The sequence below is a fragment of the Manacus candei genome, unplaced genomic scaffold (assembly GCF_025592945.1).
Source record: "Manacus candei isolate 608988 ecotype Guabito, Panama unplaced genomic scaffold, ASM2559294v1 h1tg000081l, whole genome shotgun sequence".
NCBI lineage: Eukaryota > Metazoa > Chordata > Aves > Passeriformes > Pipridae > Manacus > Manacus candei.
Genome location: NW_026138129.1, coordinates 6,436,177 through 6,461,555, shown reverse-complemented (window position 1 = coordinate 6,461,555; position 25,379 = coordinate 6,436,177). Strand labels below are relative to the sequence as shown.

The 25,379-nt window shown below is 37.9% G+C and overlaps 1 protein-coding gene across 1 annotated transcript in view; it reads left to right on the top strand.

Annotated features, from left to right (window-relative positions):
- LOC127481693 (uncharacterized) overlaps window positions 1-25,379 on the top strand; it is a 64,381-nt gene that overhangs the window by 1,157 nt on the left and 37,845 nt on the right. The window contains exon 2 of the mRNA XM_051811256.1: window positions 10,990-11,445. Within this exon, the coding sequence (XP_051667216.1) occupies window positions 10,990-11,445 (456 nt within the window). The remainder of the gene's footprint in view (window positions 1-10,989; window positions 11,446-25,379) is intronic.

Genomic DNA, 25,379 nt, shown 5'->3' with positions numbered 1-25,379 from the left:
ATGTATATAAGTTACAGTGTAATGTCTATTTTCCCATCTACTCACTTGTGCTTATTGTAACGCAATAAACCAGGAAAAAGCTTGGAGAACTTGGCCATATTTGACTGTTTGACTGTAAATACAAACTGTTACAGGTAAAGACATATACGTGTATAACTTTAAGAATGTAAGTTATAGTCCATTTGAGTCCTCTTGTCAGTATGTGTTAGGCCAAGCCCTGCAAACACTCCTAGTTACAACTTTGATAGCACAACTAACCTCATTATTTATAGTAGTATTAATCATTTTCAAACACTGGCTGACGAATTAAAGGACTTGAAAAGCCCACTTTTTTATATTAGAATTTCTTTCCTTTTCTTACCTTCTGTGTGCTTAGCCCATGAATGCATTCTTTAATTGGACTGTACATTTTTAGAGGAGAGATTGGATTGGATTTTCTGTTTACCTTAGTACGTACCAGGGGAACCCCCCATTCATTATTGCAACATTGTATCTATACTTGCAAACATTTAGGCAAATGATACAATATGCACAACTTTGAGAGGACAGCAGTTCTCTTTCTTCAGGCTTACTGGTTGATGCCATTCAACAAACCAATGCTCCCTGGGACGTCAGAGCTCTTCCTGTAAAAAATTTTAGAGTAATTTCCTCTAGAAAATTTGTGAAAAAAACCCCTGGGTTCACTGGGATGTCAGTGGGAACAGTAATAGGCCTTTTAATTTTATAGTTCAGCAAAAATCCACATTATCTCACAGGATTTAGCTGCTGTATTTGAGAGCTTCTTTGGGGCCTCCAGTTCTTACACAATAACCACATCCTGTTTACAGATGAGACCATTCTGCTTAACCTCCTTCATGTGTCCCACTCAGACCTTCCGGCCTCTGATGTCTGAAATTTCTTTCCAGTGTTTTATACCCCAGTCCAAAGTCCAAGTGTCTTGCATAGTTGGGCAAGAAGCAGTCAGACCCAACTAGTTTGCAACATTTTTGTTCTCAGCTGTGGCAGAGTCCAACTGTGACAGAGCCAGTGTTAAATATTCACAAGTTGTTTAGGCCCCAGCAGCACCATGCAAATCCCTGCCACCAAATGAATCCACTTGGCTCTGGTCTTCTTTGCCTTCCTATTGGCTAACACTGCTAGAAAAGGAGAGAGAGGATCACCTGCTCATTTCTTGATCAGTATTCTACAGATACTGTATAAATAGCCACTGTTCCTAATAGTTGTTTGAGGCCATGGGGAACTTCTTCATGGGACATGAGGTGTTGGCCTAGATACAAATGTGATCCTACAGACCAATGGTTGGTGCGGGTCAGAATTGTTGGGTCTTTAGCCTCAAGATAATCACAATAACTTGACAGATAACTGCAGAGTGCAGTCATCACTGTACTTATGAGCCTTTGGGGGGGGTTGTTGTGTTTTTGGTTGGTTGGTTAGTTGTTTTTTATTTGGTTTTGGGGGTTTTTTGTTTGTTTTCACTGCTGATGCTTTTGAGAAAGGATGCAGGATCACTCTTGAGGAGAAAAGACAACTCAGAAAGAATCATGTCTTGCAGAATATACCACCTAAGGAGTCTTTCTGCTGTGCCTTTTGCAACCAGACGTGTCTATCTCATATTGGCCTTTTTAGCCACCAGCGCACTTGTAACAAATGTGGGTAGAGCCCTCCCCAAATCTTCGTTCGCGAAGCCCAGCCATGGTGACTGTACCAGCAGTGTTACCCTGAAGAAGGAAGAGAATTATAGTAGTCCCACATGAGGCAGGAGTAAAAGCCCACCCAGTTATAATGGATGCTAAGATGTGGTGGAATAATCCGGAGCAGTGGGTAGGTAATGAAGTGACAGGTCCATACATATTGTTTGTCATACTTTGTACATAAGCTCTGAAAGCATTACCAGTTGTATCCAGAGAAGGCAGTGTACTCCAGGTGATTTGCACACCATAATTATTGCAATACTCAGCATAGATGAGAAATGGACCATCAGAAGTGTCCTCAGGATCTCTGCTTGGCCTCTAACTGCACTAAAGCTTTTGAAAGTCAGTCAATCCAGGCTTTGAAGACTAAGAAAGATGCTTAGCTTTTCTGAGAACTTCTTAATGGTGCTTAGTCACTCACACTGCAGTAAGGATTGACTGAGCCCTAGCCAAACATTTCCTTGCTATAAATAGAAAGAAACTGGGAAACATTTCTGGAGTAATGTCATTCAGGTTGTTCTACTCAAATGTATTGGACAGGGCAGTGTAACCACAGCTCCAGTGAGTTTTGGAATCTTTCCTGCCTGCTGGGAAGCTACTCTATGGTTTGTAAATTCACTGATTTCAGAAACATCCTGATTGACCATGGCTATACCGATATGATGAGTTTCTTCATTTGAAGCCTGTGTGGTCTTTGGCAGGCACACAGATCATGGAGCATCCTTAATAAAAGACCTATGGAGCAGCATGACTAACATCCTCTGTATGGATGTCATCAGGCTGTATGGACATGGATGGCAGAGAGAGGGCATATCCTACTGCCACAGAGTCTGCACCAAGATTCCTGCACATTCAGCTCAGGTCAGCAAATATAACACCAGTTGCATACATGAGTTGGTGAAGTATGAACTAGAAAGGGTCTGCAGCATTGTTCTGCACAACCAGTATAGCTAATAATACACAAGTGTCAGTGTAGCTGTTGTGTGTTGAGCTTTAGCATGGCAAAAGTAAGTGGCATGGCTGTCTTGGAAGAACGGAAGGAATTGTTACCAGCTGACCACCGTGGGTGTCTGCCTGCTGGCCACTGCCAGTGCTATGTGGCAAGAGGTGAATGGCTACAATGCACTAGCAAGGCAGAGTACATAAGGCAAAAGGAATGAACGACAGCAGCAATACATGATGGAAATGTGAGACTCGGTAAAGGGGCTGTACAGCGTCCTGCTCGGTATCTCACATGCTTCTTTGCACCTTTGTTTCACCCCTGTTGTCTTGGACCAGACAAAGGCAGTGTCAGCTATTAAACTGCAAAAAATTTACTGCATCTAGTTAAAATAGATTACTAATATTACTTATTATCTGTTGACCTATTTAGATATTATTCTCATCTGATGATACACAGATGCTTCAAAAAATGTTGTACTTAAGCATCCATCTGTCTTTTGGAATAACACGAGGAAAATTTAAGAAGGATGTTAACACCACAGTTTTTATTTTCAAATTTATTTTAATTATTTTCAGCCATGTCTTTAGTTCCTAGGTTAGGTTGTTCTAGCAGCATAGTCTACCAATTTGGCTTCAGCCAATCCCTTCCTTTTATCACTATCTGAAGGAGTAATTTATTTTTCTGCTTATCCAAATCTTCTTTGGCCAGTGCAGGCACTTAATTAATTTCATTCTTATGTTGTACTAAAAATGTACAGTTCTCTTTTGTTCATATAGTCTGTTGATTTTTTCTGCTTTCTATTTTTTTCTACATTTTTCTTGAGCCTGGGCCAGCTCTGTGTTAAGAATAGAGTTGTTTCAACCTTAGCATCTACTCTGCTCTCCTGCTTCACGCTTTTATTTACAACAGCTATCTCAGTTGTCCTGTACCGTTCAAGTTATTCTCCTGTGCAATCAAAACAGGCAGTTTTGGTGGCAGTATTTCTTCTTTTTTGTTCATGATTTTCTAGGTTATAGTGCATCCACAGTCCTAGGAGCAGGGTTTACAATTCAGGATGCTGGCCTTCCAAGAGGATATTCTGTAAACTGCAGAGACTGTCTCCTTCTGTTATCTACTTTATTTTTTGAGAAAAAAAAAAAAGTCATAATGTAAAGTGGAGGATAGATTCTCTTCCAAGACCTTTTCATCTAGATTGTGTCTACTCATGTGGAAGATGAGATGTCTGAATTAAAATTCTCATTTTATTTTCACGAATAAGCACCATCAGAGCTAGAGCAGTCATAGAATGAGCAATTTTGAAATGCAGTGTTGTGCTTAGGCTCCTAAAATTCACATCTGTTATACTTTGTATCTTATCCTTCATCAATTTCTTCCATTCCTTACTGATCATAATTTTTATGGATACTTTTTTGCGTAAGAATTAATTTCATAATATTTATCCCTTACTTGAACTGGAGGGTTTTCAGTCTCTGTATATTTTTAAGAAACTCATTATTCAGATACTACTAGTGGATTGTAAAGATTTACGGGAGGAGCAGGTTATATGTACATTCAATATTTAAGTTTGCTTAATGTGTTGTAGTTGTTCTTAAGATGCCAGAGCAAAATTACAGATACTGACACTAAGGAGTTTCTAATTTTGACACCATCTATACCATCACTTCAACATTTAATTAACCTTATGTTTCCATCAATTCAATCTGTGCACCTTATTAACAGTATGTGTAAGATTAAGCGACATCAGAAGACATTGTTTATGCAACTGATAGCATGACATACTAGTAACCAGTACATAACTTACACCATTACTTGCCTTTTATTGCTTCTTTAATTTGATCTATTCTGATGGATATTTGAGACATATTAATGCAGAATCGTATAAGCACAGAATAACTGAGATGAGAAAGGATCTCTGGCACTCATCTGATCCAATGGTCTACTCAAGTCATAAACTGGAGCCAGCTTCAAAGTCAGAGCATGTTGCTCAGGGTCCTGTCTAATTTTTACATCTCTCTGATGATGGAGATTCTGTAACCTCCATTTTTCTTACATTATTACAAAATATAAATGACAGTTTCACATCCCATGTGCTGCATTTCTGTTTTCTGAGTTTTGCATTAATACTAGGCCTAAGCCAGGATTAAAACCTCAGACAAACAATGGTAGTACATTCAGAACAAGTTTCAAACAAGGCTATTATCTATCTTGAAAAATATGGGCCAATACTTTACTGAGTAATGAATATTGTTTCATATATATTTATCATAAACATTTCATAGTATTCAGTCAAGTATAATACAAGTGCTTCTTATTACAGTACCACTTTAAATCATGTAACAGTGAAGTAAATATGAAGTACAATCTGTCTCCATTAAAAGACAGCAAAATATTAGAAGAGAAATCAACACAAGCTTTATAAAATAGCCAAATTAGAATTAAGTATGAGTGTCTGCCAAGTGAAGAAGGTTTTTCTTAGATTAAATGAATTAAAGCTAAAATATGATGGACAAAACTAATTTATCCATTCTTAAAAGAGAATTACAGTGCTGCAATGTCTTTCAAATATAGTGGTCTGTTTATATACAGTATTTTCTAGGAAATGTACCATTTCAGACAGGAGCTTTCATCAATGAGTCTTTTTAAGCGACTGCCCATATTTTTTTTTTACCCTTATATTTTTTTTTTACTGTAATTGTACTTACAATGCATTAGTTGATAGGGGATTCCTGTTGTACAGTAGTTTAATGATCTAGACAAGTACTCATTTAAGACTATGGAAACATTAACCTTTGTTAAAAATGGCTACTATTTCACTGGTATTTTTTCTTCTTACTTTAAATTAAAAGCAGAGAATTACATAAACTGAAAGGCTAAGCACGCAAGCAAGCGGACAATCCCTTTAAAGATGTTGAAGCTAGAAGATCCAAAATGCATCTATGCTTCATTTAATTTTAGGCTTTTTTTAGTACAGTTATTTTCATCCATGTTACCATTTCTTTTTGTGCATGTAAACCCTTCTTCAGAATGAAAATACCATATATATTTAAATTTTATGATTAGCTCCCTTGTATAAGAAAATTTCAGATTTGAAGACAATTAAAATATTTATCATAAAAGTAAAAACATCCTATTTGCTTTTAACTTCATTTGAAGCATGGCAAACAGTACCGCTTTCTTCCTCTTCCCCTCTCCCTCCCAACTACTGAAACAGGAGGTGAAATACAAGGAGAGCTGAGACATTCCAATGAAAATGCTAGTGTGCTCCAATTTTAGAGCAACATAATAATTTGAAATTAACTAGGCAAATAATTGTTTCAGAGTAACAAGGCAAATGGGTAGGAGAAGCCTAAAGTATGCAGGACAGATTCCAGCTTATTAAAGTCAATGATCCTGACAGTTCTTTTTTCTCCCATTCCTTACTTTTTTCTAGAGTCTGTTCCAAGACACTCATCAGTGAGCTTCTTGAATAGACTTTAGGTCCAGTTGGTGGCTTAAACATTTTGAAGCCCTAATTGAGGCAGTTGAGCTTTGGCATGTGGTAGCTGATTGAATTAAAGCCTAGAGGAAATGGTAAGCTTTAATTAGATCAGCTCAGCAAGCTCTATAGTGCATGCCATTGTCCTGACCAGAATTCAGACCTATTGCTGAGATTAGGTTCAGCAACTTGATATATTATCACGGTTTTGAGCTTTACTTGAGGCAAGGTGTGTAAGGAGTCATTAATATCTGCTCCTGCAAATCTCCCTGTGAGTCACCATCCCTTCTTCTGTAGCACTCTAGTTAGGGCTGGTTACAGCACCATTTAGGAATAGCTAACATTTATTAATTATACCTGTATTTTATAGTGCATTACCATATAGATGCTCAGTTTGAAAAGAGGTTTCCTGAGAAACAGTGGGAGAAAGACTCTGCGCGGAGTGCCCCCCCCCCTTAGGCAAGACAGACAGGTTAATGGGAAAAAAAGAGATTGTCTTAATTTTAGCAACTGGAAATTGAGATACACACAGAAATAAAGCTGTACTAGTTTAGTTGTGCAAGTCTCTGGTACAGTTTGTACTGCATACAGCTATGCCTAAATGCCTAAATTATGATTTGCAGTGCAAGCTGTTTAATTTGCACTAGATTTGCATCTCTCCCCTTGCCCGTAGCACAAGTAACTTCCCTGTAACAATGTTGAGGTGCGTCTGGAAGAATCCCAGAACATTCTGGCGCAACCTGAGGGTATCCACAGCTCTGTCTCCCAGCCAGGGTGTGGAGATCCATTTTCTCTTTCCCTGGCCAGTCCCACTCCCTTGGTCCTTCTCGTCAGCATACAGCACACAACTCCTCATGGAGCCTGAATGGCCCTTAGTTTCACTGTGAAGGTTTCAAGACAAAAATGGCAGCTAACCTTTTAAAAAACAGTCCAGCTTAACTAATATCCCTGTCCACTCCCCATCCCTGGAAGTAGCCAAGGCCAGGTTGGCCAGGGCTTTGAGCAACCTGATCTAGTGGAAGGTGTCCCTGTCTGTTACAGAGGGGTTGGAAGTAGGTGATCCTTGAAGTCCTTTCCATCTGAAGCCATTCTATGATTTTCTATGATAATAAATACTGAACGGCACTAACTATGGGCCATGAAGGTTTCATTGTAAAGATGGTTTAATACATACTTGTTCAGGGTGCTGTGAGGGCTGGTGGCTCTGTGGGTCATCGGTGGCTGCCTATAGTAGTCCACTGGGACAGGGCCTGGCAGCCAGGGTGTGAGTCACCCCCTAGCCAGGAGCAGGCAGTCTGGGGGGGTAGCCCTGGCCCTGGGCACCAGAACCTCCACGGGAATGTGCTGAGTTTGGGTAGGGCCATAGCGAACTGGAGACTGGCCCTGCTGCAGCATTTCTGGGCCAGGGATTGATGGCCCCAGGGGCTGACGTGGAGTCCTGGGCCATGGGGAGCCCCAGGGGGCTGGCAGAGACAGTCAGAACTGAGACTACCCCTGGGGCCCTGGCATTTTCATGCCTACATCTAGAGTAGCAATTCATGTCTGAAGAGCAGTCTTAATTTACATCCCATGGAAATGTTTTTTTGTGTGTCATGACTATTTTTGTCTAGAAGTTCAGAAAAAGCAAATTTTTTTGAAGATAAAAATGTATCTCATAAATAAACCTTATATCAAATGTGAGCGAGTTATTCTCTTGTATATTAAGTGTGGACATGCTCCTAGAATGACTCTTTGGGAAAAATTGTATGAAGTTGCTCCATTCACAAATTTAAAATCAGGAAATCTGGCAATACCTATGTAACATGAATGATATTATTAAAGCTGTTTATTTTGTTTGACTTAATGTGAAAATGAGTTTTAAGATTTATATCATGCAATGTCACTTACTTCCTATTACAGGAGTAATTAGAAAGATCTTCTCACTCTCAGTCTTGTAACTTCCAAGCATAAGAGTCCATCATTTTTGTGAGAGCTGATTTAAGAACAAATAAAACCTGGGCTTCTCTGATCTGTCACTCACACTGTCTCACTTGTTGCATATTTTCATTTGACTGCACAGTTTTTTGATGCTAAAATAGAGTTCTGTTTATTTCCAATACTGCATAGTGTCTTAATGAGTGGCAGTGAAAGGAAACAGGACTTATGATGGCCCATCACAAATAAGTGCAAACAAGCAGTTCTGTTTTATTTGCTATATATTATGGACTGTAAACCTAACATAGATTTGGAGAACCAGCTACGTATATTGTAAAATTAAAGAAGTGCTGCACTTTAGGAAGTGATTATGAAAGATTTCATAATCCATATTCTTATTCAGTAGCCCCCAGTCTTATCAGAAATAGTGTGTCATCCCTAGCACTAGCTTTTAGTGTAGATTGTTCCCTAGAAATGGAGTAAATCCATCAGGTGTTATCAATGGCTGGGCTAGGCTAGACTTTTCCACCACTTTTTCCTCAATTCCTAGCCAGGTATTTAGAAATTCTCCATATATCAGGTGATATATTCATGTCTGCAGACTTCCTATGGGATATGCCGTTTGGAGGCACTTGTAGGCAGACTGAATTTCAGTCTGTGGCTGTAGCCACCACATACCAGTGGCCACCATATATTTAAAAGATTCTTGAGGCTGCTCTGTCTTTCAAGAAGTGCTTTGACATACTTTTGCCTGTCTTGCTGATCCCACACAAAACACAGTTTTTCAGATTAAAGAACGTAGGCCACTGAATAGTATTTTCAAGGAATTATTCTCATTTAAGCATAAATTTAGTAAAGTATGTCTCTAACAGATGGATTCATAATGCCTGTGACTTTGGAGCTTTCAGGTGTTGGCATATGTATTGAAAAGATGTATTCTCACAAAAACAGCATATTAGATTTGTACTATGATAAAACTTCAACTCTTTCGAAGTGGAACATAGAATTAACAAACATTGTCTCAAAAAACCCTGTACATTAAACTGTTCACATAATGCTGAAGAATAATGCTTTCTTCCTCACATCTTTTGAAAGCATGATATCTTTGAGCTAAGTAAATGATTAAGTGAAATAAGTTTATCTCCCTATTCTGTTCTGCATATGTTCTTATTGCTCTTTTGCAGTTCTGTGTTCAGCACTCATATATCATATGTAGCTTCTTTTCTCTCAGTCTTTAAGGAGAAATATATGAGCAATGTAGTGCTTCCCTTTGATAGTTTTCTTTGAGGTGGAGAGTCAGTGGCACATATGCACTGCTGTATTTTTATGCGTGATAAAGTATGATCAAAGAAATATGCCTTATACTTCAAGCAGAAAATGAAAATGTTTGTGACAATCCATATTTCATCAAAACTGTAAATTTAATTTAGTGAAGAAATAGAACTTTGTTTAAACAATAAAAAAATGCTTTCATAAAGGTGAAAGCAGAGACAAATTTTTCTTCTAAGAACATAAATAGAATAAGTAGATGCTTAAATAGGAATGTTGTTTAAATAAATTTTCCCCACAGAACTCTTGTTATCCAAAACTGTAAGACAGTTCAATCAGTGAAACTTATGCCCAGTAGAAGTAAAACATGCTAAAATCTAAGAGGAACAAATTGTTCTCCTGTATTTTCATGCTGAAAAATACCAAAATTAAACAAGTTAAAGGAAGAGCATAAATAGATAAACGCAGAATTCTACTTTGCTTTTCATACATATTGAAAAAAATCATAAATCTATCTTTACTACTACACAGTAGTAGATTATGATCTAGTAATCTAATAAATTATGATTGATTTAGTTTATTCTAAACTAAATAATTAGTTTCTAAAGTAATTTTGAGCATTGTGTAGTGTTTGTGAAATAAACATACAACTTTGGACAGGGTTTAGATACCACACTCTCCCCAGTCAGAACAAGCTGGATATTTCTTTTGTATGATACAAAGTGTGCAAATGGATAAACAATAGTGTGACCTAGAGATCAGTGACTTTGAGCTCCACTGGATTAACAGAGAAACACATCCTAAAACTGAAGATCCTTTGGTGGAGGTCTCTTCCTTCAGCTCCTGCCCAGTTGAATGTGGAATTCTGAGTGCTTCAGCTGATCCCAACTGCCACAGTATCACATAAAGGAGAACTATGCAAAGGACTATGTAACCCTGCCTGCTCTATTTTAATGCATTTTTCACTTAGACTTGTTTTATTCAGCACTTATGCTCCTCACTGTTCCTGTTATTGCTCTAGTGTAGGGGTCTTGTTCCTTTCATGCGACCTGAGTTTAAAAAAGGGGTGTCTGGGTTTTTTGTGTGTCTCTGATTACATATAATTTACCACTTTTCTCAGAGTGTATGAACTTCCTTCACAACACAGGCTATACACTGTAGCAAAAAAACCCCCAACAACATAATCAAAATTAAAATAATGGATCTGAATTTATATACCTTTTACACGGAAATTTTAAACATTACAGGAGATTTTTTTGAAAGAAAAAGGACCACTGTTTCTTTTCTGAAGTAGCTTTATACATACAAGACTTATTTTAAGTGTCTGAGATTACTCTAAAAATATTTGCTTTTTTGACGTTATCAGGGATGCTGAGAACAGCCTCAAAGTGAAGAAGAATTTACCTTTAACACAGAAAAACTTCTCCTCAAATAAAGGCAATAAAAGCACAAAACCCCCCCAGCTTTACTGTCTTGAATAATTTAGTGAAATGTAGATTGTCGAAGAAACTATGGATAAGGGAAAACTTGCTCTGCTTTATTTTGTTTTTAATTATGTCCATCTGATTGGCTATTACGTAAAAATATAGTCACTAACTAGACCTGTGTAAAAGACAAAAAATGAAAGCAAAAAAACACCCCAGATATAATCAATAATAATATTAACAAAATATTCCACTATGCTTAATGCTTTGCAGAGGCTGCTAAGCTCTTTGGGCTGGAAGTCAGCTTGAAGAAGACAGAAGTTTTCTATCAACCTGCATCTCAGGAAGTCTTCCATCATCCCCATATCACCATTGGCGAATCAGAGCTCAAGTCAGTCCAGAAGTTTAATTACCTAGGTAGCCTCATCTCCTCAGACAGTAAGATTGACAGAGAGATAGACAACAGGTTAGCAAAGGCATATAGTGCTTTCAGAAAACTCCATAAAAGAATCTGGCAAAATAAACACCTGAAGAAAAGTACAAAGATCAGTGTTTACAGAGCCATAGTGCTGTCTGCTCTTTTATATGGTTCCAAATCATGGGTCATCTACCGCCACCACCTGCGTCTCCTAGAGCGCTTCCATCAACGCTGTCTCCGTACAATCCTAAACATCCACTGGTCAGATTATGTGACTAACACGTCTGTTCTGGAACAAGCAGCAGTCACAAGTATTGAGGCCATGTTGATGAGAACACAGCTGCGCTGGGTAGGGCACGTCTCAAGGATGAAGGACCACCATCTCCCTAAGATCTTGCTTTATGGTGAACTTGCCACTGGTTGCTGCAAGAGAGGAGCCCTGAAGAGAAGATACAAGGACTCCCTGAAACAACATCTCAGCCTCGGCCACATTGATCAACATAACTGGTCTACTCTGGCCTCCAATCGGGAGGTCTGGAGACACACCATCTATAATACTGCTACTTCCATTGAGAATGCACACAGGATCACTCTTGAGGAGAAAAGACAACGTAGAAAGAACCGTGTCTTGTCGATACCACCCTAAGGAGTCTTTCTGCTGTGCCTTTTGCAACCGGACTTGTCTATCTTGCATTGGCCTTTTTAACCACCAGCGCGCTTGTAGCAAGTGTGGGTAGAATCCTTCCCAAATCTTCATTCAGGAAACCTAGCCATGATGATGATGTATTTCTATATATTTATTAATGGTCTTGAAAAGACACTTAATGGCATCTAGGTGAGAGAACTAGTCAGAAGACTTCACAAAACTAAAAAGAATCATATGTCTAGCAAAATGAAGTGCTTGTAAATTAAAATATAGAGTGAGAAAATTTCAAATAGAAATATGAATATTTATTTTCAAGTTTTAAATTACCACCATCATGCCTGTAGAAGCTCAGGGAAAAGATATGTTTGGTAATAGCAAATAAATAAATTTGTTTCAGTGTACAGTCAGTGGAATATATTTCTAAAAAGTTACTAATGTAACTTTTTTATCAAGCTAAACATTATTGGGAAATGAAAATAGGTTGGGAGAGTCTAACTTGTTTAGGAGAACTGTAAGATATTGAGAGTAAGTATACATCGTTGAGGAAAGAGGTGAATCAGAGGCATCAGTTGTATACAACTAATAGTGAAAAAGAGAAGATTATGAGGGGGAGAAAGATTACTTTATGAGAAGACGATGAGTCTACTTTATGCTTGGTCATCCAAGAAAAAAATGAAAAATATTGAATTAGGAGCTAACAAATTAAAAAATAACAACAGGCTATATCTCTTATACTACACGAAATGAAGTTGTAATTTAATGTAAAAAAAAAATCATCTGAGAGCTTTGAAAGATTTTTAAAGTAGATACTTGGATGATTAGTAAGAACATCCACTGATAATTAGCTAACAACTTTGAAAAACATTGCATATAGACATTCATAACCAAATTAATCAGAATTTAGCTGATATAAGGAAGGAATTGCCTCTACAGAGGGACCAGTTGCATTTCTTCAGTTTGGAGGTTTTTTCTAACTTCCTGTAACTAAGTATTGTCTGGATTATACACAGGATTATATGGACCACTGGTTTAATTTCATTGGTAAACTGCTATTCTACTCCCAAATGAGGCAATTTATATATATATGTTGTGATAGGTTTTTACTTTTGACTGAGTTTCTTTCTGTTTACAAGATTTATAAGTATCTAGGTTTCCTTATTGTTAGCAATTGTCTCAGTTATGTGATTTCCCTTCATATCTTGGAACAGGCATGTCCTGCCCTCTAAACGATATCAATGGGACAATTCGTCACTTCATAAGTAATATAAGTAAGAAAAATTCCCTGTATCATTTATATGTGTTTGAGAAACCATGTTAAACTTTATATATATTGGACAAACACGGTATCTGACATTTAAAAACTTACGACTATTTGGACAAGAGTCCTGGAAGACACTTTAGTTCAAGAAGCACTTACACCTGGGTATCTTTAGGAAATTCTCACTGCATACAAAGAAATGGCTGCTTCTGTGAAATATTTGCAGTGTTTCAGGATTGAAGGGAGTTGCGAAGGATGTGCACTTTTCACTCAAAGAGCCTTTTAAAAGAACACTGAATGTACATACACTTCTTTAAATATTCTTTACTGTATTATAGGTTTAACATGGCCATTTGGACCCATAATTTTAACACCGTGTATGAGTTTTTCAGCTGTGTTGAAATTTGAGAGTGAACACTGTACTGGTTATTTCACCTACAAGTTTTCATATTATCATAATGGGTTTTTTTACCCCAAAATAATGCAAAGAAATTCACCTTTGAACTATTTGTTTCAAAGTATGCAAATACTATGACTATCTATATGCATTTTATATTTTTTTTATTTTTAAAATGTAATTTATAAGAACTGGCTTTGATGAGTGTTTTTGTTATGGGGATTGAAAATCAAAATAAGAAGGAAAAGAGTGAATCAAATGCAAATCTGAAAAATCAGGGCATCATGCTCTGGAGGATATAAGATTCAGGCCTTAAAGGGTAGCGCTTCCCAATGGTAGGATCACTCATACAAGGAATCCCTGTCACTGGATATGACTGAATTCAACATAGATATAAAGCAGGAGTAACTCCATAATTGTTTGGATGCTACTGTGACACAAACTATAAAATCCCTAATTAGAGAGATAGAAAGGTTGGTCTTAGATCTATGTGTTGACTGAAGTCTGCAGCTTCACTGAGCAATTAACCAGGAGTTGTGCTGGAGAGCCCTCTGACTTCCCTGGAGTTGTTCTGGGCTTCTCAGAGCTTCAGTCACAATGAGCATCAACATCTTAAAAGCAACTCCTCTCTTACCCTTCAGGTAAAACTCAGTGTGGAGGTAAAAGCTGGTACGCTGTCAAAGAACAGGGCAGAAAAAAATATCTGCTCCCCCAAATGCCTTTCTACCACCAGACTTCTCTTCTGGTCCGAGCTGTCTTTTGCTGTCAAATCTGGCAAAGGGATGAAAAATTGGAATTTGTGTTTAAGGAAAAAGCTTTGGAGAGCTTAAACTCACTATGATAGTAGGAATCCCCTTGAGTTTTTTGTATAACGCATCAAACAAGAAGGGTCAAAAGAAAGTACAGATAGTTCTTCTGGGAAGGGTTCAAGGAATGAATCAATTCTCTAGCCACCTGGAATCCCTTATCAAAGTGTAATCCCTGAAATACATCTGTGTAGGCCAGGCATACATTATGGTCAATGGTGAGAAGACCTAAAAAATCAGGACAATTACTTCTGATGCTTGCTGTGAGAAGACTTTCCATCAAGCTTAATATTCTGTTAGTCTCTACAGTCTGATTAAGATAAAATATAATGAAGTCTAGATATGTGTCTATACTTAGCCACCTAACACCATTTGTGATAAGGCAATAGGTGCCAGGCAGGACAACAATTTGTGAACCTGTTGGTAACCAAAGATAGCTGGAAGGAAGATATAACTATTGCATGCTTGAGCATGGTCAGCATGAAAGGAGGCATTAACAATTCTCAGCAGTAATATCTCTCTGCTTATTAGTGTGTCTTTGCTAACTTTAGTCATCCATGAAGAACAATCTTAATGATGGTAAGATGGTACATAATGATGTAAGTCTGAAATTTTTAATAGAAGTTCTTTGTGTGACAAATGATGTATTAACTTTAACTTGGACTGAGTCTTTAATATTCTGCCCAGTGAAAGAATCTCAGGAGTCTTATGGGTAGTACCAAATTTACAGCCCACTTTCTGATAATATGAAAGATGAATTAGTCTTTAAAGTTTCCTCAGTTGGATCTTGCAGCTGATAAGGAAATCAGTAAATTTTGAGGGGTGAACAGCCTCCCAAATATATCTGTACATGTTTTACTTTCCTAAATATACCAAGAGACTACTTGTTGCAATCTCTGCACTGGAAATTGTATTTCACAGTATGTGCAGCTGAGAATAATACAAAAAATAAACTTTTTTTTGTCTAAGGAAGCTTCCTTTCCTTTAATAAAATATTGGGAAAATGAACTTCTTAAACAGACAATGTGAACTGAACAAAACTGGTGCCTTAATATTCCTATAATAAATGACATTTTTTAAATATTCTGTTTTCAAGGCTTGCATTGAACTTTGTTGATTCTGTTCTGAAAATTAGAATTGCATGTTTATTGACTCTGCTTTTTTTTGTTTTCTTTAATTTGCTAAATTTATGGGCAAAAAAGACTTTCCTAATTGGCAACAAAGTATACTACTTCTGAGATGTGAAAACCAAGATTAATGTTTTATTGACTCACACATCATGATAATGGACCACCCCTTTGGCACCCTAAGCATATTAGAAATAGTTGATTTGCCTCTAATTGCACTGTTGTAATCACACAGTACATAAGGAAAATGGAATGAGTGTTTTAATTATTGGCAATATAGAATCTGTTTCACTTTCCCATTGTCTTGTTGGAGCTGAGACAAAACTAAGAAATAAAATGTATATTGTACGAAAATTGATGTGATGTACCTGACTAAAAGCAGAGAACACAGTTGAAGTGATACCCCATGTTATGTAACAGAACAAAGAACTTCATGTTAAATACAAAACCAAAATCTGAGCCTAGCAAATAAGTGTTAGCACTAGGCTGTTGAAAAACAGGAAGCTTCAATGTCTGTTCCATGTATGGGAAAGAATGCAAACATGCTTAAATGTACCTCTAAAATAGCAAAAGCCAATCATTCACAATAATTATTCTTTAATGCTGCTGCATAGAAGTTTTTTTTTAGCTTATGCAATGTAAAAGCCAAGATGATCTCAGTAAATATAGACACAATCTTACCACAGTCCATTGCCAAGCCTGATAAAATCCCTAAAGACATTATCCAGCATCATATGCCTATGATACACAAATTACAGGCACCCTAACCATTCTCACTATAAAATTTATAAGTTGTTTTTCATGAGCGGATATTGAGTTGTCATTTTTGTTTCATACATGTGTGTGTAAGGAAAATATTCTAAATACCAATGGATATAATGTTGCATTCATCAGGGCCTTAGCTTAAAACAATAGCTGTAATATGTGTTATGAGCTCCATTTCGCAAAACTATGTCTTATTTGCAAATATCACTATTTCAGAATACCAACACTGACCATTTTTTTAGTAGACTTTAATTCTTATCCTAAGTGGTTGGTTACCATAGCAGTTACACAGTGGTAGCCGGCAGATTAAAGATATTCAGCTGCCTGATTTGATGTTTTTCCTCCCTTAATTTTACTTAGCAGGTGCTGCACCATTCCTATGGGAGATGTTGAAGGAGGAACAGTGGGTATGGTAGGCACAGGGTACATCCTATGTATCCTGGACAGGTTGAGCCACTTCTTGCTTTTTGCCTGCTGTTGTAGTGTATTTCAAGCTCTCAAATATTACACTTCTGAGGGAACGGTGACTTTTGTTTGCAGCTGCCAGAAAAAAAAATGCCCTTTGTTTGCAGCCTGTCAATAGAATGACCTTTCCCTCTCGCCAATTATGCTCAAAAAAGACACGTGATTGTTTTCCCTTTGCTACATGTTTCAAGAATCTTCCAAATTTGTTTGGTCAATGGTTCAGAAGCTTTCAAGCTGACATAAGAAAATACACATTTCTGCAAACTCATTTTCAGTTGGACCTGAAGCAGTTGAAGCTAGAGATCAGTGAGAATTAATCTGTACTTAATGAAGGAAACTTGCTGAATTTCTATAAATGCTTGCCTATGACACATATCCAGAGTTACATAAGCAGTCTGCCATTTATGCAATCTGCTTTGGCAATATTTATATTTGTATTCAAATCTTCTCCCTTGTGAAAATAAATCAAAACATTGTAATTGCCTATCAGACAACAACCTGCATTTTGGAATGCATATGGCTACCTCAAAGGCAAAAACAGGCTTCAAAAACCACTTTGAGGTTTCCAGAGTTGGTGTAGCCAGCAATGCTTTCTTCCTGCTGTGTTCAAAGTAGATACTGCCTTTGTCTTTAATGAAACAATGCAGATGCACTGTGATTTCATATAACTGCAAAAAAAAGCAACTTTAGATGCATTATGTATGTGATCATGTGACAGGTATAGGTGTACTTGACTGACTTCCAAGTTCTCTGGAAATCACATAGCCATGTTTCAAGACACCGTATCCAAGCTGCAAATCTCTGCTAAAAAGAAGCATGTTATCCTGAACACATGTTGCATGTTAACATTGTGATATTGCCTCTTATCAGCATCTGATCTACACTCAGACTTCTGGGAGCAATGTAGACTCCTGCCAATCTCTTTTCTTTCTCTGAACAGAAATGAATGCAAAATTACCATTAGGTCCTCTGAACTGCTCCACGTTGATAACATCAGTTATCGACTGTTGCACTGGGTGATGCCCCAGACTCTCTGCATTGGAAGCTTATATATGGTGTGCTCTTGAGTACAGACAATGAGTTATGCCAGTTCTGTGTAGCTAAAGTGCCTTTAAGAAACTCATCTTAGACTGCCTGCACTACCACGTATGTTCTTTGAGAGACAGGAAACAGGGGACAGATTTTTTTGGTGATTTTAGAGAAGACTGACACCTGTCCACTAAGGTGTCTGATTCCTATTGGATTTTAGCAAGTAGCATGCTGGTTAGAGTTCTGTGTAGTGCACAGGATGGAATACTTGCCTAATTTGCCAAGTCAGGAGCCGTGGTTGCATTACATATTAATTGATCTGCACTTCCCTATTGATCTCAAATCTAAAAATCTACATTATGTAAATGTCATGAAAGCCAGGGGACATGAAGAGCTCATAAATCGCATTGACTGACAGGGATGGGTTATATATCAAAGACAGAGCAGTGACAAACAAAGGTGAAGTCCTTCAGCCCCAAAGAAAAAAGTTGTAGAGAATTTTAACTAAACAGTAGCATTCATGAGGAGCAAATGTAAGGATTGTTATAGCAGGATAATTCTGTGGTAAGTTTGGGTGGTTCTCAGCCCTTAGTAGCCTGTGACCAGCACTTATATTCCTCTTACCTTACATGTGGTATCTCACAGAGATGCATTGTCCTAACTCTGCCTCTCAGCTGTGTTTTGATGAGAGCCGTGCTGCCCTTCTGCCCTCTGGCAGCTGCATTAGGACCTCTTCCAAAAGCATCTTAAAATATTATCAGCTTACTCAGTAACATAGAGGTCATGCCAATGTTGTTTGCAGCAAAATATGTCTTTAGCATAGTCTAAGTGAACCTTTGCTTTTAGGCAATAACAGCATTGATGCAGTAGCATCCTAAACTAACTCTCCATTCTTCTTCTCTGAGTCAATGGTCTTTTACTGCTGCTTCTGCCCACTGTATTCTAGTAGCCCTAAGCTGCATAAACTCTTAGCTACTTCCTTACAGCAAGCACTTAATCATGTTGCTCTTCAATGTTTGCTCTAGAGGAAGGCAGCAAGCACTCCCACAGACAGGGAAAGACCTTTCCTGGAAGGTTCAGGGATCATCCTTCAGCTTTTTGTTGTGGCCTCTCAGGTGAGAGTGTTGCCTGAATTGTGAATTTTTCCCCTTCACTGCATATCGCTGCGAAGTGCTGGTGATTTAAGGCCAATCACTGAGGGTACAACCCTCAAACAAATATGGCCTGTTGCATCAGGAGACAATTCAAGAAGTTGCTCAACTGTTAGTTACTGGTTCTTGGGTAAGAACTGATGAAAGACAATGCAAGTATTTCTAGTCCCTGAAGTGGACTTTGCCTTAAACAAACTGGGTGCTTGGGTAGCTATAGGGAGATGAACAGTAAGCAAAGAGGCAGTAAACATAATCCTAAACAACTCCCAGTTGCACATATCAAGATTACAGTCTTTCCTTCCTCCCTGCCCCTGTATCCACATATCAAGACATGCATTTTTGGAGCAAGTGTTGGTCAAGTGTTGTCTGCTTATTAATGGCATTTGCTCATATTCATAATCAGAGCTACATGGCACTGGAGAGTTGTCATGTTTTTGCCTAACCTCAGGCCTTCAGAATGAGGCTTTGTGCCAAAATACAAGGGTATGTGACATACCACAGGTATCAGGTATGCCCTGAAAAATGGGCGTACATGCTCTCTCTACTAACTTAAAATCGTTTAGCACCTTCAGGGCTGTCACTTGAGCTCAGGCTCCGAACAGCTTAGATATGAGGTGGAAGCAGATGCCAGTGCATGGAGAAAAAGGATATATCCATAGTGCAAACGGGAGCATGGTTCGCATTACAGTCATATCAGCAGAGTGTCATCCCAAGCTCATTAGGCTTTCTGAGATGTAAGGTTTATTAGTTCACGCACATTGGCTTCCTTTCCTAGGCAGACTGCTTCCTGAGGCTAAAGCGGTATGCTGGCACATGTGCTACACCATATTGCCATACCAGATCTTTTGACAGATTTGACACTTATGCTCCTCTCCTTATGTGCTGTAGCTCTATTCTATGTAGTTGGTAGGGTAAAGGCGTGACTGAGTGGTGGCTTTTGACACTAGTACATGCATATTGCTGATAAGCACCTATGATTCTGCCCTTACTGTCTTTAAAAATCTAGTCCTAGACGAATGTAGGTTTCCAGAGTTGGTAAATATCTGACAGTAGCTGGATGACTACAGGAATAGGCACTTTCTTCAGTACAGGACACATTTGGCCACTGATACATCTTCCTTTACAACATGTGAATCATTCTTTCCCAGCTCACACTTATACTCTCAATAGAAAGGAGTGAGTGCATACATCTAGACAAAGTCATGTTCCATCAACACTTCTTAATGAAAGATCCAAATTACTGTTAATATCATGACAATATACACTTCTAGAACACTTTCTGGGACTGTACTTTCTTTTTCTTTATAACTTTGCTTATGTTTGTTCTTGATTATGCTGAGATTCTTCATTTGTTAAACACCACCATATTCTAGCAACCATGACTTTAGCAGCCAACAGCTTGATTACCTTCTTCTTAGGAACTAGATAGAATACCTGCCTGTTCAGCAGTAGCAGATTTTATTTCTAATGTATTAAGTAGCCTAGGAGTGTGCTGTACTTCAAAGATCACTAGCCAGGTAAATTAAATCCATGGAGTCCAAAATCCACATACCGAGCCTCTAGATGCTCTCCCACATTTCTCAAATGCTCTTCTCCCAGTCCTCTCTGCCCTCTTGAAGATCTTCTGAGCCAGACAGATAAGTTGCACTCCTACTGCCTATTTTCCTCATTCTTCTGAAACCAGCACTAGCCAAGATAACATTTTGCCACCTCCAAACTGAGTATTACTATTTCATTACTATTCTTACTGCTACTGAAAATGTGGAAGTTTGGATCATGAATAGGGTCAAATATGTAATCTTTTTTTTGAATCCTAACCACAATACTGGATAATGTAAATGCTTTTCATATATTTTGTTACTTTTTGTTTTCCTCTTTTGTTCTCATTATTTGCTCTCTTTTATCTTTCCTTCTCTTGTGTAAAATTAAGAGAGAAACTGCTTCCAGACTTTTAGAAAACTTTGCAAAATAAGAAAAAGGAAAACCTCTAAAAATCTTTCCATACGTTTAATTTCACATCTGGAAAAGCAGATACAAAAACCCTCTACCAAGCAGATACAAAAAACCTCTACCACCCACCTTTGGCCAATAAATATCATCACTGCAAACAAGCATGAGTTGTAGGAGCTGAAGAAATCAAGATGCGCTTTTGACAGGTTCATTTGGCAGTGTAGGAGGTATTCTACAATTCTAAAAATATGTTCTATTTTCACAGATATTTTGAGATGTCTCTGTAAGTTCTCTTACAGAAGATGGCCCAGAGCCCATATGGTACAAGTCAATCTGACAGATGTTATATAATAATCTTTCTTGATTAAACAAGTACAAGACATTCTTTTCTTACCAACCAAACAGCAAGCAAGAAAGAACCCATCCATTCTGAAATTCAACACCAACAACTAGATAGATATGGTAGAGCTAGAGACCTTGTTATAAAGAATGTTCTGGTCACATTCAGGAAACCCTTTTCCCACTATGTCATGGGAGGAGTCCCTTACAGATAAGGTAGAGTAACAAACAGGGCTCGCTAGTTCTAGAGCTTACATCCATGCTATTAGTTTGAAAGCCATATTAGGAAACACTAAGATACATCAAATTAATTCATTAAAAGGAAAGCAGTAGGTCGAGAGGGATATATTACAGAACTGCTAATAATTTAATTACTTTGCACAGAGAAACTGAAAGCAACTCATTTATAGAGAAAATTTGCATGGTATTTCTTGAGAAAAGGTCACAAAAAATGTTGTATCAGACATTGCAAAACTAGGAATAAGGTATGTTTTGAAGTATATATACATTTTGAATACGCTATCTATACATATAAATGGCACATTGAAACATTTTCCCAAAGGAGTTTACTGAAGAGGTCTTGAGCATGCAACATCTTCTAGGAGCTCACTACAAATATCGAAAAATAAAAAAAAATCTTCAAGCTTTTCTTAAAGTTATTCAAAACTACATCTGAATCTCCAAAGCTGTTAATGAGAGGGAAAAGGATGTAATGAGAGTATGCCTATATTCCAAAAAAAAGACAATTTAGCTCTGAAACATCTGTTCTGATCATCTAAATTGAATATGAAAGAAAAAAAACCCTGAACCAGAACTGTTTTTAATGCATATGGCAGAAAAATCTTCAAGCTCTTGCATATAGACATTTGGTTTCCTTATACCAAATAAGCTCACGGAGACTGAAGTTTCTGCTTTTCACTCATTTTTTGAATTGTTAAAATTGCTTTAAATATTTAAACGTAATTTATGTGTGCAGAGCCTCACCACATTGTGGTATGATTTGGACCTAATTTTGCAAGCCTGCTTTTTTGAGGTATTTTGTTTATATTAGTAGTCATGTGGGGATGACTGTAATTCATTGCTGTCATGAATAAATTACTGGATCTTTAGTTTAGAATCATAGAGTCATAGAATCAACCAGGTTGGAAAAGACCTCCAAGATCATCAAGTCCAACCCTTGATCCAACACCACCGTGGTTCCTAGACCATGGCACTAAGTGCCACACCCAGTCTCATCTTAAAAACCTCCAGAGATGGTGAATCCACCATCTCCCTGGGCAGCCCATTCCAATGCCTGATTCCCCTCTCTGTAAAGAATTTCTTCCTAATATCCAACCTAAACCTCCCCTGGCAGAGCTTAAGACCATGTCCTCTTGTCCTAGTGCTGGTTGCCTGGGAGAAAAGACCGATGCCCACCTGGCTACAACCTCCTTTCAGGTAGTTGTAGAGAGTGATGAGGTCTCCCCTGAGCCTCTTCTTCTCCAGGCTAAATAACTCCAGATCCCTCAGCCTCTCCTCACAGGACTTGTGCTTGAGTCCCTTCACCAGCCTTGTTGCTCTTCTCTGGACCTGCTCCAGCACCTCAATATCCTTCCTGAACTGAGGGGCCCAGAACTGGACACAGCACTCCAGGTGTGGCCTCACCAGCACTGAGTACAGGGGAAGAATCACTTCCCTGGTCCTGTTGGCCACACTGTTCCTGATCCAGGCCAGGATGCCATTGGCTTTCTTGGCCTTCTAGATCCAGTAAGACTGAAATCAAAGGGCATTTTATACCATAACACATTTATTGATCTAAAACTTTGTTCCTTTTTAGGACTTTTTTCTCTCCTTCTCCCTTTCAGAACAATTAATCATCCTATCTTGTTTAATTGGTAAAAAATTTATGTTTATGTTCACACCATAGCCTCAGAGTCTGAGGAAAAGAAAATCCTCTAGTCTAGTGATACAGCTGTATATCTGTGTCAGGGTTTTTAGTCACTCTCAATTCATGTTATTTATTCTGATGTAAATGCATTTAAACATGTAGGAAGACTCCCATTCATTTTATTGGTCTTGGCATGCTTGTCTAAGTCTCAGCTGAAGCAACAATCTTCTGTTCATCTTGTAAGAAATTAGACTTCATCTTATTGTACCAAAACTCCTGGGAACTAATTACAAGTCTATTTTCATGGTAAAACAAGCATATTAAAAGTTTACAAATTGGGTGTATGTTTACTTTCCTTAACTCACATACTGTGCTCTGGAGTATTATTCCCACGTGTAAACAACACTGCAAATATAAATTGCCTAAGTGGCTTCCCTGTTGCCAGAAACAGCTGTTCAGTGTGGTAGTTACTTCATCTTTTTAAAAAACAGATACTAAGCCTCCTAAACTGTTCTTTTTCAAGTGAGTAGCAAAGAGGGATACTGTAGTAATTATTTTCTTTGTTGAACTTTTTCATTTTAAAGTAAGGGTCCATTTATAAAAAGAATATACTAATGTTGATTGATCAAAACAGAAAATCATCAGCCTAAATTGAAACACTCAAGAGTATGTGCTACTCATGCTTAATGCTAATCATGTGCTTTAGTATTTTGAGAAACAGAGTTCTAATACATCAGCTTTCCCTACATCCTTGTGAATGGATGAGGAAAAATTTGATTCTTTGTACTCACAGGCCATGTTTTGAACCTTGAAGTATGATTTTGACATTCCTTGAAGACGGATTTGTTGGGTGGTTTTTTTGTTTGTTTATTGGGTTTTGTTTGGGTTTTTTTGCAAACGCGAGGGTCAAGTATATCTTCATTTGTTAAAATAAAAAGTTGCACATAATATGCAAGGTGACTAGATTTAACAGAAACACCAGACACTAGAGGATCATGATAAAACTATGAACTTCCAGAAGGGGGAAAGAAAATGATTGCTATACTGCAGATAAGGGGACAAAGCACTTTTGTGGATGCTCATATTGATGTGCAAACAGGGTAAGCACAATACACCAGATACACAAATGCTAAAAGGCACAACTTCACTGATACATTTGCATCTTTTTGGCAATTCTCCAAGTCAATAATTACTATTACCTCCTTTAGCATTTGAGACTGTGAAGATCACAGACAGTTTGTAAGAACCATCAGTAAACACCACTGTAGAATATTAAGATTCAGGGACTCTAATACTGTACTCGTAATATAAAAAAATCAACCCTGTCTTTCTTCAAGCTAATTCTGTGGTTATAATGATTATCTTTCCATTTTTTCACCTATTTTAACAGAAGTCTCAGCAGCTACAGAAGTAGTTTTTGTCTAGGTGGGAATTTCAGAGATGAGACAGCTGAAAATGAAACATGCCATAAAGAGATGTTTGAATTGATGTTGAAGGATGCATATATGGTGATGGAATAGTCCAGTGTATATTTTAGCTACTATGACACCAATACATTGCTCTGAGCAAAAGAGAAAACCTAAGAACTTTAGAACAAGTAGCAGTATCATTAAAGCATTAGAAGAATTAACTGCGATGGAGCTGGGCCTTCCCCTTGATATGGAGGGTGTGGTATACGTGTTTGAACAGGCACTCCTTAAAAACAGTCCTAGTCTCACCTGTAGCAAACAAACAGGCTCGGCTCACCATATTTGTCAAACCTTCAAAACTATGTCAATAGCTGCATGGACGTTGCATATGACGTTCTCAGATTTAATACCAGACATCAGTGCTAATTTCCTTAGCTATTGTTTCCATAGACTTAAAAAGATCAAGTCTGGTAAGAAAAAATAAATAATCAAAGCACCCTATGCTATCAAAAAGTGTTTGTTAGAGGATGATCAAAGCAGTGAGCAATGGCTGAATCCAATGCAGCATACATAAGGTTTTCTGCTACAGGCTTAAGAGAGATGTGGAAAAGTCTGTCATCTGAATGCCTGTGGCAGCTGTGAAGGCACTGGGAGTGGTTTAGGAAGACCACTGTTTTCCAGCCCAGAAAAGCAATCTGTACCACCATGTTCCATAGACAGTGCTAGGACTGGAATTATTGTGCTTCCTCCATGTCAAAGCTACAAATATTTTTGCTTCCAGTTCCTTATTTGAAAATGTATATTTCAGGTTTCAATACCTTTGGTTTAGAACTCTCTTTCGTTTTGAGGAAAGGATATACTGTCACGCATCTTTGAAAAGCTCCTAGAGTATCGAAGCTCAACTCAATTTTGAGTAGTATTTGCATGGCTCCAATGACAAAAGGAAAAATAAAAACTCTCATTATACCAGAAGTTCAAATCTTTCCTACTGCTAAGGATTACTCAAGTGTCATGGAACTGCTATAGATACCTTCCG